The sequence below is a fragment of the Lithobates pipiens genome, unplaced genomic scaffold (assembly GCF_037356315.1).
Source record: "Lithobates pipiens isolate NorthernLeopardFrog02 unplaced genomic scaffold, aLitPip1_a1.2 Scaffold_3, whole genome shotgun sequence".
In the NCBI taxonomy this organism is placed as follows: domain Eukaryota; kingdom Metazoa; phylum Chordata; class Amphibia; order Anura; family Ranidae; genus Lithobates; species Lithobates pipiens.
Window position 1 is genome coordinate 270,668,807 of NW_027507790.1, and position 16,604 is coordinate 270,685,410.

Consider the following 16,604-nt stretch of genomic DNA (forward strand, 5'->3'; position numbering starts at 1 on the left):
CAAAGCCCAGGAAACGCTGCAGAGGATGCAAACCAATGGGTCTGAGCCACTGTAGAACTGCCAAAACTCTCTCTAGGTCCATCAAAAAACCAGCAGTGGAAATGACATAACCCAGTAATTTAACTTGTTCACGATGGAACTCGCACTTCTCCAGTTTACAATAGAGATTGTTCTCTCTTAGTTTCTGAAGCACAGGACAGAAACATCTGTGTGGTGGCTCTCCAGGGACTTGGAAAATATGAGGATATCATCTAGATAAACCACCACACATAACTGCAACAAATCTCAGAGGACATTGTTAATGAATTCCTGGAAAACTGCTGGGGCGTTACAAAGGGCAAAGGGCATTATGAGGTACTCATAATGGGCTGTTCTGGTATTAAACACAGTTTTCCACTCGTCGCCCTCCTTAATCCTCACAAGATTGTATGTCCCTCTCAAATCAAGCTTCATGAAAACCGTTGCTCCCTTGAGGCGGTCAAATAATTCCATAATCAACTGAATCAGATAGGCATTCTTAATCGCGAAATGATTGAGGTCCCTATAATCAATACAAGGTCTCAGTTCACCACTCATCTTCTTCACAAAGAAGAAACCAGCACCAACAGGAGACAAGGATTTGCGGATGAAAACTCAAGAAAGTGCACCTGCAACATACTCCTTGATGGCCTTATCCTCCAAGACCGACAAAGGTTAAACCTAGCCATGAGGGGGTATGGCACCAGGTTGAAGGTCAATTGCGCAATCATATGGCTGGTGTGGAGGCAAACTACCGGCTTGACCTTTGTCAAAGACATCGCTAAAATCGCAGTTCTCCCCTGCCCGGGTGGAGAGTGAAGAGGTGCACAGGACCTTGGCTACCTTCTGGAAGCATGTCTCACTGCATTGTGGTGACCAGGAGAGAACCTCAGCATGGAGCCAATCAAAAGAGGGGTTGTGCCTCTGTAACCAAGGATAACTAATAACCAGTGGAAACTTAGGTGAGGAAATAACTTGGAATTGGATTATCTCATGGTGGAGAGCCCCTATGGCCATGGACAATGGAACCATCTCATGAGTCATATGGGCAGGCTGTAGATATCTCCCATCAAGAGCCTCAATGGCAAGTGGCGTGTCATGCAGCTGTGGCGGAATCGAGTGCTTCAATACAAAGGCAGCATCAATGAACAGGCCTGCAACATAGGTTGTACCGGGGTGGCCACAGTGGGAGATTCCAGGTGATACTCAGGAGTGTTTGTAACGATATGGCAAACTGATCCATGCGGTGATCCAGTTATCTGGAAAAAATATTACCAACAAGTGGTTTGACTGCATCTTCTGAATTTATGGCCTTCGCCTACTGTCAGAAACCATGAAATCAGGCTAAGAAAGAAGTACAGTTAAATCACACTTGTTTAATAATAAAAGTAAAAAGAACAAATGTAGTCAAAACATAGCCAAAGTTTGGTAACTGGAATGGAAAGTCAGCCAAGCCAGAAGTCAGGGATCAATGTAGTGGAACAGCAAGCAGGATCTGGAGCCAGAAGGGATGTCAGCAAAGCAAGTCTTAAATAGGATTGCAGGAGATAGTTTCTGTGAAGTTGACTAAGGTGAAGGCAGAGCTCCTCTGGACTGGATGGCTTAAGTAGGCAGGACTGACAAGCAGGATATCATCAACAGCTGAGTAACTGTGGAGAGATAGGAGCTGGCGATTAGCCAACAGCTGAGTGGCAGCTTAGAGAAGGAAGGGCTGAACCCAGCCCTGACAACCAGGAGGTAAAGATCTAGGAACACTGGAGCTGTGAGTTTACCATATCTGACATGTGGCCTGCATGGTTGAAGGATGGCGACAGCAGCCAAGAGAGAAAGAGAGAGAGAAACTGTGTGGGACTACAGTGATCACATTGACACTGCACTTGTCACGCAGAGTGGAGAACCATCCCATCCTCTCTCCCTCTCATCTTTGATCACTGGAGCCATGAAGGGGCCCCTTCTTCCAAGGAACATTGCATCTCTGTCACAAGGATTGGTGAAAGGGCAGATCACCCACCTTTATCAAACTGTTGAGCCAATACTAAATTGCTGAGAGCAGGACATTAGGACACATAGAACCCATACTTCAGCAATACTGCAACCATGCCATGTTACTATCAAAACACCATTTCCATATTGTGCCTAGATCAGATATGGACGGCACCTACACCATATACTGGACCATGTAGACTGTTTTTAAATGCACCAACATTATTAAAGGACCCCAACTATAGCTGTCAGAAGAACTTCATGAAAGCACTCCCAATCCCATATTAAGCCCTTTCACTAGTCTATACCCTTTATCCGTTTAATGGACAATTCCATACCATCAGCCTAGACCTAGTCTTGTCACCCTTGGCCCCCTTTACACCACACCGCCCTTTGCGTCGGCGGTAAAACTCCGCTATTTTTAGCGGCGTTTTACCACCGGATTTGCGGCGCATTTCGGCGCCCCGCTAGCGGCAGCAAAAGGGTTAAAACCACCGGCAATACGCCGCAATAGCGGCGTTTTGCCGGCTGCATTACAGCGCTGCCCCATTGATTTCAATGGGGAGCAGCGGTGGAGGAGCGGTAAACACACTGCTCCTTCACCGCTCCAAAGAAGCTGCTGGCAGGACTTTTTTCTGACGTCCTGCCAGCGCACCGCTGTAGTGTGAAAGGCCTCGGGGCTTTCACACTACAGACAATGGTGCAGCTTCTTTAGGGCAGATTGCAGGCACTATTTCTAACGCTATAGCGCCTGCAAAACGCCCTGGTGTGAAAGGGGTGTTAATGATACTCTGGCAGTATAGCCCCCTGAGTGCAGTTAAGTCTATCTGCTTGGAGCTCAAGAGATTTTAAGACAAATGTGCACATTTCCAAATTCTTCCAAAGCCCCATTCTTCCTTTCAGAAATTATTTTGTTGTCCAGCTTTGGTTGTAAATAAAAATCTACCCACCTTATTGTCTTTTTTGTTCCATGTTATGGCTTGTGCATCAATGTAAAATTGTTGACCGGCAGCTGATAAGGAATAGTTGCCAACATCAATGGGTACAAAGTAGAAATTATCCTTTACCCAATTTATTATTTTGTAGTGGTATATAAATTCTCCTATGTCATTAAAAAAGGGCACTGAATCTGAGGTATCGAGCGTGTATGCTATTCTTGATATATAATGATATAACTGAAAAGTAATTAAAAAGAAAAGTCCACCATATATTAAAATTAAAAGTTACAGTAGATGTGAACCAAGTTAGTAAATTGCCATATACATTATAACATGTTAATGCCGTTTCAAAGTTTGTTTTTAATCTATGCCAGATTAGGCTGGTACCAGGTGGGCTGGTAGTCACTACAAGTGTCAGAACTATGGAAGGTTGTAATGAGGAGACACTATACTCCTGCATACAGCTTGGAACATTGTGCTTTTTCACTAAAGGGGACTGAGAACTCCCATTCGTAAAGAACTTTACCACTGATCCATAGAGACTGAAATTATTCTGTAGGAAGTACAGTTCAGGATATTAATTTTTGTACATAAAGAAGGAAGCTTGTCCTCCTCTATTGTTCTTAAGTCAAGTTGAGCATCCCATAATCCCTACCCTATGTTTTTTTTGTGTCTAGATGCAAGTTGGAAATGCGTGTTGCCTGGTTGTGAAGGAATAGGGAAAACCAGTAACCAGTGGCTCCTGCAGGAGTACCGTTACATCTACTTTTCTAAAAACTTCTTCTTCTCCTTTGATTTGCACATAGCACACATTAATCACTGTTCCCTGAGGAAGCTTAGAGAAGTGTGAGTGAAAAAGGTTGGCGGATGTTTTTATGCATTATTGGAAATGACCAAGGCAGCTTAGATGTGACCTGTTATCATTTGCAGACTGCTTCACCACCATCTAACACTACCTATCTTTTCTGGCCTGAAGACCAAGCTTGTATGGGAATAAAATGACAGTACTGGCCTTTTATTATAATTAGATCTTATAAAAAACGAATGTGAAATGGTCTTTTAAGAAACAAAGAGAACAGAACACAATACTCCTATCTGGGGTACCGCATACATATGATGGGCCTCCAGCCACATCCCACTGCCTTGTTGAAAATATCAAACTAATTCTAATTAGTTACTACTCTGTTACTACCAGCCGACCATGCCGGATCAAGGACTCCATCCCAAAGAGGCCAGACCATTTTACTTGTACATCATAACCAAATTAATTAATCCAAAGTAGGTGTGCTGCCTCTTTAAGAACCCATACACATTCCATAGCATCAAAAAAATATAGCATTTGGCTCCCACACACCTTTGATCTCAACATCATTGAGTCTGTCTGGGGTTACATGAAGAGACAGAAGGATCGGAGGCAGCCTACATCCATAGAAAATTTGTGGTTGTGGTTATGCCGCGTACACACGATAGAATTGTCCGGCGGAATTGGTCCAGCAAACAATCCGGCAAACAATCCGGACTTCATAACAAATGGACTTGGCCACACACGGACGCTCCGAAAGTCCGTCGATTTCTAACGCAATGACGTACAGCACGTACGACGGGACTAGAAAAAGGAAGTTCAATAGCCGGTAGCCAATAGCTTCCTTCTCGTACTTGCTTCAGAGCATGCGTCATTCTTAGTCCGCCGGACTAGCACACTGATGAACGGATTGTCCGCTGAAAGCCAAGTCCGACGGACAAATTTTGAGTCAAAACTACTTTCTAAGTCCACTGAACTTACGATGAAAAAGTCAGCTGGAGCCCACACACGATCGAATTGTCCGGTGTACTGTGGTCCTGTGGTCGTGTGTACGCGCCATTAGTTCTCCAAGATGCTTGGAACAACCTACATGCTGAGTTCCTTCAAAAACTGTGTGAAAAGGTACCTAGAAGAATTGATGCTGGTTTGAAGGCAAAGGGTTGTCAGACCAAATATTTATTTGATTTGGACTTCTCTTCTGTTCATTCACTTTCCACGGTCGGACTTTCCGGCAGAAAAAATCAGATGGAATCTTTTTATTGGATATTCCGATCGTGTGTGGGCCTCATCTGACTTTTTATTTTTTTTTAATTCTGATGGGCCTAGAAATAGAACATGTTTTAAATATTTCTGTCGGGAAAACTGTTCATCTGTATGCTGTTCCGACAGACCAAAAATGACGCATGCTCTGAAGCAACTATGAGACGGCAGTTATTGGCTATTGAACTTTCTTTTTCTAGTCCCGTTGTACATGTTGTACATTTTGTACGTCACCACATTCTAGACGGTTGGACTTTGGTGTGATCGTGTGTAGGTAAGACAGTTTCAGTGGAACTCTGTCAGAACTCCAACGGAAAAACTGTCAGAGTTTATTCTGACAGGAAAACCAGTTGTGTGCACGCTGCATTAGTTTCAGTTAAGGTAACTCTTAAGGCGTCAGCATAATAAGATGTTTTGGACAATTTCATGCTCCCAACATTGGGGATGGCCCCTTCCTGTTCCAACATGACTGCGCTCCAGTGTACAAAGCAAGGTTAAAGCAAGACATGGATGAGCAAGTTTAGGGGGGAGTGTGCTGCCATCTGACCTGGCAGTACAGTCCTGACCCCAACCCAATTCAACACCATTGGGATGAATTAGAGCAGAGACTACGAGCCAGGCTTTCTCGTCTACATCAGTGCCTGACCTCACAACTGCGCTTCTAGAATAATGGTCAAACATTCCCATAGACGCACTCCTAAACATTGTAGACAGCCTTCCCAGAAGAATTGAAGTTGGTATAGCTGCAATGGGTGGGCCAACTCAATATTGAATCCTATGGACTAAGACTGGGATGCCATTAAAGTTCATGTGCTTGTAAAGGCAGGCATTCCAATATTTTTGGTAATATAGTGTATATATGTACAGTATGCCCTCAAATACAGATTTTGTGTTATGTATATGAATGCTGCACATTTGCGCACCTGTGTGAATGCCTCCATTGAAAACAATGCAGTTGTGTTCAGATCTGTAAATAACAAAATGATTGTAAATGCATTTTTATGGTCATGTGAATGTAGCCTAAGTCACTAAAGTTGATTACCTGGTTGATTTTTCTTTTAGTGATATCTTTTTGTTGTACATTCATATCATGCAGAGCCTTAGCCATTGCTTCTACTGCATAATACACTCTGGAAGAGACCCCTGCAGATAAATATTGCTTCATGGTCATAATGAGACCACCAATTGTGTCATTGTAACTGAAACTCAGACGATTATCATACAAGTTTTGTAATGAAGCAATCTCGTTTTGTACTATGTGCAATACATACTGAATCAGCAGACTTTCGTTATGTTCTGCCACTTGTATAGAGTCCAAAAAAAGTTCAATTCCTGGAATTGGCAAAGGGAAAAAACTGACTGCCAAACATGCCGAAGTTTGCATTCCATTTGTCAAGTCATCAACGGAGGCGTAATGTGGGGGTAAAATAATTATTCCCTCATTATTCATTGTCTCAAAATGGGCAAGAAATAAAAGGAAATCAACTGTAAAGGATCCGCACAAGACTCCAACTGTAGAACGCGCCTTTTTCAAAGTAAAAAACATCCTGGACCAGGACTCCTCCATTGTGTTCACTTTCAAAATAAATTCTGAACAAATTTCCTGAACAGCGAAATATCTCTTTAGTATCTGTAGTTCATCTTCTCCGGTGTCATTGTCTGATACAAAAATCCCAACCCAGGTCCAGCCAAAGAGGTTTAATATTTCTGCCACAATAGAATAATAAATGTGATTGTTTTGAACGGTGCGAAAAACATGTGGATATTCCTGTCTATTGGTAAATATGTAATCTGTGGAGCCGTAACTGATCTGAGAGACAGAGAAAAAACATTATTTGAAGAGACATATCCCAGGGGAAGAATTTTATCATTACACATGGTAAACCTAGGCCAACGGTTGCAGAGAAAAAGGTGCTGCTTCCAATGTGTAGTTGACTTATACTATTTTTCTCATCATTTGTAGAAATACACTATTACCAAAAGTATTGGGACACCTGCCTTTACACACACATGAACTTTAATGGCATCCCAGTCTTAGTCCGTAGAGTTCAATATTGAGTTGGCCCACACTTTGGAACTATAACAGCTTCAACTTTTATGGGAAGGCTGTCTACAAGGTTTAGGAGTGTGTCTATGGGAATGTTTGACCATTCTTCTAGAAACGCATTTGTGAGGTCAGGAAATAATGTGGATGAGAAGGCCTGGCTCCCAGTATCCGCTCGTATTCATCCCAAAGGTGTTCTATGGGGTTGAGGTCAGAACTCATCCATGTCTTTATGGACCTTGCTTTGTGCACTGGTGCCCAGCCATGCTGGAATAGGAAGGGACCACCCCCAAACTGTTCCCAGAAAGTTGGGAGCATGAAATTGTCCAAAATGTCTTGGTGTTCTGACGTCTTAAGAGTTCCCTTCACTGGAACTGAGGAGCAAAGCCCAACCCATGAAAAACAATCCCACACCATAATCCCCCCTCCACCAAATGATTTGGACCAAAGCAAGGTACATAAAGACATGAATGAGGGTGTTTGTGGTGGAGGAACTTGACTTCCCATAAAGGTTGAAGCTGTTATAGTTGCAAATGGTGGGCCAACTGAATATTGAACCCTACGGACTAAGACTGGGATGACATTAAAGTTCACGTGCGTTTAAAGGCAGGTGTCCCAATACTTTTGGTAATATAGTGTGAGTCTATTGTTAGGTTTTTTAAACATTGACATTAATGTATTAGAAAATGCTATGTCTTTTTGGTCACAATGACATCCTGGAATACTCTAATCCTATTCATAAACCTGCCATTATTATATGGATATAGATATGTCTGCTAACAACTCGAAAGGCCATCCTAAAATCCTAGATAGTCTCTACTCCTCCTTCACTCTCAAAGGTGAAAAAATATTTGAAAGCGCTATTGTACATTGAGAAATTGGACATTATGAACCAATCACCCAATTCAACAAACCATTTTGTTAAAATATGGCAAACATTCAAGGAAAGATCTTTGTCTAATTCTGAGATATTGCAGATCATGACACCATTTCGATATATCCGGAGTGGTACAATAACTCATTGAGCAAATTATAACTGTGATAAAACATAATCAAGCAACTTTAAATTCTCAGTAAACTTTCAGAGAAAAAATTTCAACAGTTCACATAGTTTCAGAGATATTATTTTCTCAATATATGCAACAGTTTTTGTTTTTACTTTATCCGTGTTATTGTTTTATTTTTTACTTTCGTTTTTTTTTTTAAATTTAATTAAATTTAATTTTATTCTTTTATTTTATTTTCTCTTTCTGCTCCAGTTAAATGGACCTGGGCAAAATATTTATCCATGCTTACTAAATTTGTTTTTAAAAGTATGGATTACTATCTTATAGGCCATGTATTCTGTTACTGCCTTTGTACTTAGTATATTTTTTACATACTGTACATAGGAGGTGATCCTATTTTGTGCCAAATGCAAATGTATATTTGTCAATTTAAAGACACTTCAATGCTGAATTCAATGCAGAAAAAGAGAATTCAAGTATATTCAGCAAAAAAATAAGTTATGCTTTATTTACTCTAAAAAAGAAACACAAGTGTGAAGACTGGGCCTTTTCTGACACTTTTTTGTTTACAAGTAAAAATCAGCTTAGACATGTATAGAAACTTCTGCATAGCACTTTTAATGTGATTTGCTATGACCGGCGCACCAAGATATAAAACTTGTGCAACAGCATTTTTGATTTGGCACATGGAAAATGGTCATTAGACATGTGCGGGTTTTCGGAGATTTAGATATATCTGAATTACAATATAAACAAATTTTACTGAATGCTCCAAATAACAACAAAATTAGTTGGCATTTCGGAAACTCAGACTGAAATTTGAATCGAATTTTACATTGAACTCCGGTCGAATTCTAAGTACACATATTGCTGGAATCAAAGACTGTGTGTGTTATTAGGGTAAAATTTTGAAATAATGCTGTTTTTATTAAGCCAAAGACGATTTAACCACTTACAGACCGGACCATTTTGCTGGTCAAAGACCAGACCACTTTTTGCGATTCGGCACTGTGTCGCTTTAACTGACAATTGCGTTGTCGTGCGACGTGGCTCCCAAACAAAGTTCTTTTTTTCCCACAAATAGAGCTTTCTTTTGGTGGTATTTGATCACCCCTGCGGTTTTTATTTTTTGCGCTATAAAAAAAATAGAGCGACAATTTTGAAAAAAACGCATTATTTTTTACTTTTTGTTATAATAAATATCCCCCAAAAATATATAAAAAAAATTTTTTTCCCTCAGTTTAGGCCGATACGTATTCTTCTACATATTTTTGGTAAAAAAATTGCAATAAGCGATTATTGATTGGTTTGCGCAAAAGTTATAGCGTTTACAAAATAGGGATAGTTTTATAGCATTTTTATTAATAATTTTTTATTATTTTTTTTTACTAGTAATGGCGGCGATCAGCGATTTTTATTGTGATTGCAACATTGTGGGGGACCCATCGGACATTTTTGACACATTTTTGGGACCATTGTCATTTATACAGTAATCAGTGCTATATAAATGCAGTGATTCCTGTGTAAATGACACTGGCAGTGAAGGGGTTAACCAGTGGGTGGCAGTGTAGGGGTTAAGTGTTCCTAGGGGTGTGTTACTAACTGTGGGGGGGTTGGGCTTTCATTTAGTGAACATTGATCTCTGCTCCAATCACATGGAGCAGAGATCAGCGTCACTAGTTGCTAGGCAGAATGGAGAAATGCTGTTTACACGAAATTTCCTCCATTCAGCCGTCCCGTGAGACGATCGCGGGGATGCCCGTGGCGATCGAGTCCGCGGGTCCCGCGACCGGACTCACGGGGCTCCCGACCAGCGCGGGAGCGAGCCGCCAGCGGCGCGCTCCTGATGGCAGGGCGGCATTGAAGTTGGACGTACCTGTACGCCAATATGCCTGCCTGTGCCATTCTGTCGACGTACATCGTCGTGCGCTGGTCGGGAACCGGTTAAAGAGTCATTGTAATCATTTTATGAAGATTTTTCTTTTGTTTGTTCACTTTTCTGGATTCAAATCGACAAGAATATAACATTTTTGTTTCAACCGTTACGAAAAATTGATCAATTTAAATGTTTCGAAACGAAAAAAAAAAGTTAAATTAGAAGAAACTTTGAAGATTCCGACTACAAATTCCAAATACGAATTGAAAGAATGAACCAAATCGAACTAAATAACTAGATTAACGAATCAAATCAAAACAAAACAATTTTTTTCAGCATGCACATGTCTAATGGTCATACGTTTACCCGAATTTTTTTTTTACATAATACGGTTTGATAATCACCCTGTATAAAAAAATACACAACATCAACAATTTTCATTGGGGCATCCTTTCTATTTTACATGAGTGTAGATTTGTTTATTCTGAAGAAAGGCCTATTGAACCTACCTGCGTATATTTGTAAAGTCCAAGTATTTGGGCTATTGGAATTGTTGTGGTGGAAAAGTGATCTCCAATCACCCCAGTCAGCTTGCCATGTCTTGTACAGGTATAATTTGGAACTGTCTTCCCTGGTCCAGATAAGATTTTAAAAATACTGCTTACAGCTCTTCTGGTATCCAAACATGAGTCAATTAGATGATATCCAAGTGTGATGTTGGGCAAAATATATGGATTCTGATTTATTTTATCAAGAGCATAAAGGAAATTATAAATATTCATGTGAAACTGTTGGTATGGACTGCAAACATATTAAAAAAAAAAAAGCAGGTCATGTGTGTAGGTACGCTTTAATGACTGGGATAGTACCACTGGATTGGCGTAACACCAATGTGGTGCCTATATTAACCATTTCAATACAGGGCATTTTCACCCCCTTCCTGCCCAGACCAATTTTCAGCTTTCAGCGCTGATATGGCCCATACACATGGTCGGATATTCCGACTACAAAATCCGTTGGATTTCTTCCAAATGATTTTGGCCCAAACTTGTCTTGCATACACATGGTCGCACAAAGTTGTCGGAAAATCCGATCGTTCAGAACGTGATGATGTAGAACGTGTACGACGAGACTATAAAGAGGGCAGTAGCCAATAGCTTTCATTTCGTAATTTATTCTGAGCATGCGTGGCACTTTGTCCGTCGGAATTGTCTACACACGATCGGAATTTAAACGATCGTACTTTGTTGTTGGAAAATTTTAGATCCTGCTCCCAAAACTTTGTGTGTCGGAAATTCTGACAGAAAAAGACTGATGGAGCTCACACAAGATCGGATTTTCCGACAACAAGATCCGATTGCACATTTTCCGTCGGAAAATCCGACCGTGTGTACAGGGCATTACACTTTGAATGACAATTACGTGGTCATGCAACACTGTACCCATATGAAATTTTAATAATTCCCTCCCCACAAATAGAGCTTTCTTTTGGTGGTATTTGATCACCTCTGCGGTTTTTATTTTTTGCGCTATAAACAAAAAAAAGCGTCAATTTTGGGAAAAAAAACCCCACATTTTTTCCTCTGTTTAGGCCAATATGTATTCTTCTACATATTTTTGGTAAAGAAAAATGCAATAAGCGTATATTGATTGGTTTGCGCAAAAGTTATAGCGTCTACAAAATAGGGGATACATTTTTGGCATTTTTTTTACTAGTAATGGTACGGATCTGTGATTTTTATTGTGACTGTGATATTGCGGCGGACACTTCAGACACTTTTGACACTATTTTGGGATCATTCACATTCATACAGCGATCAGAGCTATAAAAAAAGCACTGATTACTGTGTAAATGTGACTGGCAGGGAAGGGGTTAACACTGGGGGGCGAGGAAGGGGTTACATGTGTATTCTAGGGAGTGATTCTGACTGTAGGGGGAAGGGACTCACAAGGGGAGGGCACTGATCGGTGTTCCTATGTACTGGGAACACACCATCGGTCTCCTCTCCTCTGAGAGAATGTGTATCTGTGTGTTTGCACACACAGATTCACGGTCCTGCTGTGTTCACGGGCAATTGCGAGTGCCCGGCAGACATCGCAGCTGCCGGGCATGTGCATCGGTTGCCTAATGAATCGGCGCGCGCGAGCCCCCTAAAGGTTCCCGGGAATGTAAAAGACATCATATGACGGCAGCCCGGAGGGACAAAGGGTTCCTGCCGCCGTCATATCACCATAACAGCTTCCATTGCTGATCAACTTCTGCAAAAAACATTTTTAGCAAAACCATGGTCCCCCTTCCCAATGTATTCCAAAGCTAGTTAGAATGGCAGTATCATTAGCAAGCTTTACTACACACAGAGCTGCACATATAAGTTCTGAGGACATTCAGTCAGGGCCGGATTAACATAGGGGCTATTGGAGCTGCAGCTCCAGGCCCCTTGCCTTAAGATAGGCCTATTTGCCCCAAAAAAACAAAAAACGATCGACTTTGAGGGTCGTGGCTCAGCGACCAGGTGTAGCTGAAGACCTTCCCCACTACTGGTCAAAATTTGGGACTCATATCATCTATGGTTCTGTAGATAAGGGGCTCCTTGTGCAGCCTGTCAGAAGCTACATACAGAGTGGCCAGTTTAAATACAAGCTGGCACACTCTGTTTGCAACAGACTGAGAAGATGAGCTCACAGTGCCTCTCCTCACTTCTTGTCAGAAGCACTGAGTTCAATGGACAGCTTGGAGCCTGCAGAGTTTGGCAGGCAGCACCACCTATAAAAATCGCCTATCAATTTCAATGGAGGTCACTCTGCAACTGCAAGCCAACCTCGCTTGCAGTAGCAGCTTAGTCCAACAATGTAAAAGTACCATTCAGAAATGTAAAAAAAAAAGTGTCTGTAGCACCTCATGAATGGCTGTCAACTCCTGCTATACCACTCCTTGAAAAGCAATCCACCACAGATCACTTTTCAGAGGGCAGTAAGCATTACCGCAAGTGTGAAACTTACGAGTGTCAAACTTGAAACGCATCATCCAATTCACACTCCCCAGCCACTTCCCATGTTGGCCACCTCCCAGTTACTTCCCCCACTCATTAATTGATATCCCTCAATGACCACCCCACACCCCCTTGCTGACAGACCTCTCTCCCCGGTCTGTCTCCACACACCCTCTCACCTGCTGACCTGTGAATGGGGGAATCACTCCTGCAGTGTATATTGTGTTCAGCCAGTGGGGAGCCTTCCCAAGCCACAGAATACAATCATCAGCGTTGCTAACTATAACTGGCAGCACTGATTATTTTGGGGAAAATCCTGACAGGCTGGTTGTACTCAAGTCGATTAATAGATTGACTTGTGTACACCCAGCTAGCCCATACGTGGCTGGTCTCTGCGAAATTGGGCTAATTATAATCCATGTATGGCCCGCTTAACGACTACGCAGTCCCTAAACATTCTTCCACAACCCAGATTCCTTCATCCTCCTCATCTGTACATAGTGCCTGCTGTCATAGCCGCCACACTCCTCTCCTAAACCTAGTGCCCCTTGTCATACCCCCGCACAATCCTCTCTTGTACATACTGCCCACTGTCATACACTTCTCTCCTGTACATAGTGCCTGCTGTCTTACCCTCTACACTCCTCTCCTGTACATATTGCTCACTGTCATAACCTCCACACTCTTATCCTGTACATACTGCCCCCATCATACCCTCCACACTTCTCCTGTACATACTGCCAACTGGCATACCCTCCACACTCCTCTCCTGCACATATTGCCCACTTTAATACCCCCCATACTCCTCTCCTGTACATATTGTCCACTGTAATACCCCCCACACTCCTCTCCTGTACATAGTGCCCACTGGCATACCTTCAACACCCCTCTGTTGTGCATTCTGCCCACTGTCATACCCTCCACACTCCTCTCCTGTACATACTTCCCACTTTTATACCATCCATATTCCTCCCCTATGCCTCTTACCCACAAAAACTGTTGTTTAAAATTATATTGAATATCCTCAATGTTACCAGCTCTAGAATGGGCACACTTTTGTTAGTTCAACTAAGTATTGAACTAATAAAACTATAACTATTAGTACTCATTTAATTTTGTGATTACTACTGTGATGTATGAAGGAACATAGGGGATGTCAGCTACTCTAAATATACCACTGGTAAAGTGTCCCTGAAAATATTTTTGAAATGTTGGCAACTATGCACCTGGTCACTGGTCACCTGGTCACTGCCCAAGGGCCACCGAGTCACCGAGAGGCTCCTGTGGTCTTATGATATTAAGCCAGGCTGCGTTGCTGTCACTCCCACGCATGCTCATGTGCATCCTCTCTCTCATCCCCCCTCCTTTACCCGTCATCCCTCTCTCATTCCCCCCCTCTCTCTGTCATCCTCCATCTCTCTATTTAATTTAATATAACAAAATTGTATGCATATTTTATTTATTATAAAACGCCCTACCAAAATCCTCAGCACCAGGCGCATGATGTTCTTAATCTGGACCTGCATTCAGTACTAACTTTGCTACATACAGATATCAGAACATCATCAGCAGCTCTCAGAACCTATCATGTCAAGTGACGAGAGGGCTTCCCCTTGTGGCTCTGGTTCGAGTACTCCTGAGAGTGGAGACAGGGGTACAAGGCACAAAGTAGCATGGGTGCCAGTAATCAAGTAGCAGGTAGTAGTAGTCTCCAGACTGTAGTCAAAATTGATGGAGGCACGGTGAAGACATGTCTGATCTGGGGGATGTGCCTTGGTGGATGAGGTCCATGCATTCATGTTGAGGCACTGCCTCATCTTCCTCACCTTTCAAGCCTAGCAAGGCATTCAGGATTGGAGCTCGGTACAAAGATTGCAAAGGCACTCAGTCAAAGACAGGTAAAGGTGAACGTCAAGATCAAGGACATAGTCAGATTGCAAGCCAGAGTCATCATGGATGGACAAAAAGGACATAGAAGCCAAACTGGGGTCATACACAATGAGCAAGATTAAGCATAGTCAAGAAGCAGGCCAAGGTCGATACCAGGCAAACGGCAGAGCATAGTCAGAGGTTAGCTAATGTTAGAGTCCAGAATCCACAAAGTAAGTTCAGGAGCAGGATGGGTCAGCAGTATGGATGAGCTTTAAGTTTGAGTAGAAAGTAAGTTTGACTCGAACATCGGCCGTTCGACTGTTCGTTGAATTACGAACATTATGGGCAGTTCGCACCAAATTCGCAGTGCATTGCTGGCTGATGATTGGCCAAACATGCACTATGACCCGCATACTTTGGCCAATCACAGCGCGGTAAGATAGGAGAGCCATAACTGGCCAAAGGCAGGGTGGCTTTGGCCAATTATGCCTCAGGGTATTTAGTACATGCCCCACATTATATAAGGCTGCCTGGAAGTTGGCCTTGTGTAGTGTGTTATGGCGTGCTGAGAGATAGAGAGAGAGAGAGACAGTGTAATTTCATTTGAGTTAGAGCAGGCAGGCGAGTCAGTTAGCTGCAGTCAGTGTATTTAGTATATATATGCATCCCAGGTGTTGTGTGTGTGTGTATGTATATATATATATATATATATATATATATATATATATATATATATATATACACTGTATTCAGTTAGCTAGATCTGTTCCTGTTTTTCTCTTCCTAATACATATACAGGCAGGCAGTTGCAGTATTTTCAGTCAGTGTTCTGTATCCTGTGCACAGTGTGCATCTAAAGCTAACTGCAGACAATTGCTGATGTTCCCTTCCTAATAATACCTCAGGCAGGCAGCTGCAGTTTTTTCAGTCAGTACTGTATCCTGTGAACAGTGTGCAACTAAAGCTAACTGCAGACAATTGCTGATGTTCCCTTCCTAATAATACCTCAGGCAGGCAGCTGCAGTGTTTTCAGTCAGTGTACTGTATCCTGTGCACAGTGTGCAACTAACGCTAACTACAGACAATTGCTGGTGTTCTCTTCCTAATAATACCACAGACAGGCAGCTGCAGTATTTTCAGTCAGTGTACTGTATACTGTGCACAGTGTGCAACTTAAGCTAACTGCTGACAATCGCTGGCATTCTCTTCCTAATAATACTACAGGCAGGCAGGCGATTCAGCTAGCTGCAGTATAATCAATATATATATATACATCCCAGCTTTGTGCATCTACATATCACTGCAGGGCATTCCTTGTGTACCTATTCCAATACATCAAAGACAGTATGTCTGGAAGGCCAACAAGGAGAGGCAGACAGTCACATGCCAATAAAAGGGGGCAAGCAGGCTCTGTGTCTAGAGGCAACAGTGCTGGTCATGGACACGGTGCATCCTCATCAGCACGTGGCCATGGGGCATGCTTGTCCTTTTTCTTGGCAGCTGGCCGTGTTGAGCCACAACATGCCAAAGAGTTGGTAGAGTGGAAGCTGTCCTCATCCTCTGTCACCCAGGCTACCTTGGCTGCAATGCAGGTGCCAAAGCAGCCTATTCTTTGGACTCAAGGTCATCATCAGTTACTCCTTTCCTAGCCCCACTGGAGGAGTCCCCCAAACTGTTCAACCACAGTGTCGGGTACATACTGCAAGCGTTTTGAAGGCTCCAATGATGGTACCCAGCTTGAGGAAGGCAGTAATGTGAGCCCAGAGAGAGGGGTTGCCCAAGAAGGACAACAAACTGGCAGTCATGTTCCCCCA

At 42.5% G+C, this 16,604-nt stretch overlaps 1 protein-coding gene across 1 annotated transcript in view; it reads right to left on the reverse strand.

Moving 5' to 3' along the window:
- Positions 1–10,710, reverse strand: part of LOC143941267 (vomeronasal type-2 receptor 26-like) — a 30,748-nt gene extending 20,038 nt beyond the window's left edge. The window contains exons 1-2 of the mRNA XM_077463303.1: positions 10,438–10,710; positions 6,044–6,811 (exon numbers count right to left, since the gene is read on the reverse strand). Of these exons, the coding sequence (XP_077319429.1) occupies positions 6,044–6,811; positions 10,438–10,710 (1,041 nt within the window). The remainder of the gene's footprint in view (positions 1–6,043; positions 6,812–10,437) is intronic.
- Positions 10,711–16,604: the final 5,894 nt, after the last annotated feature.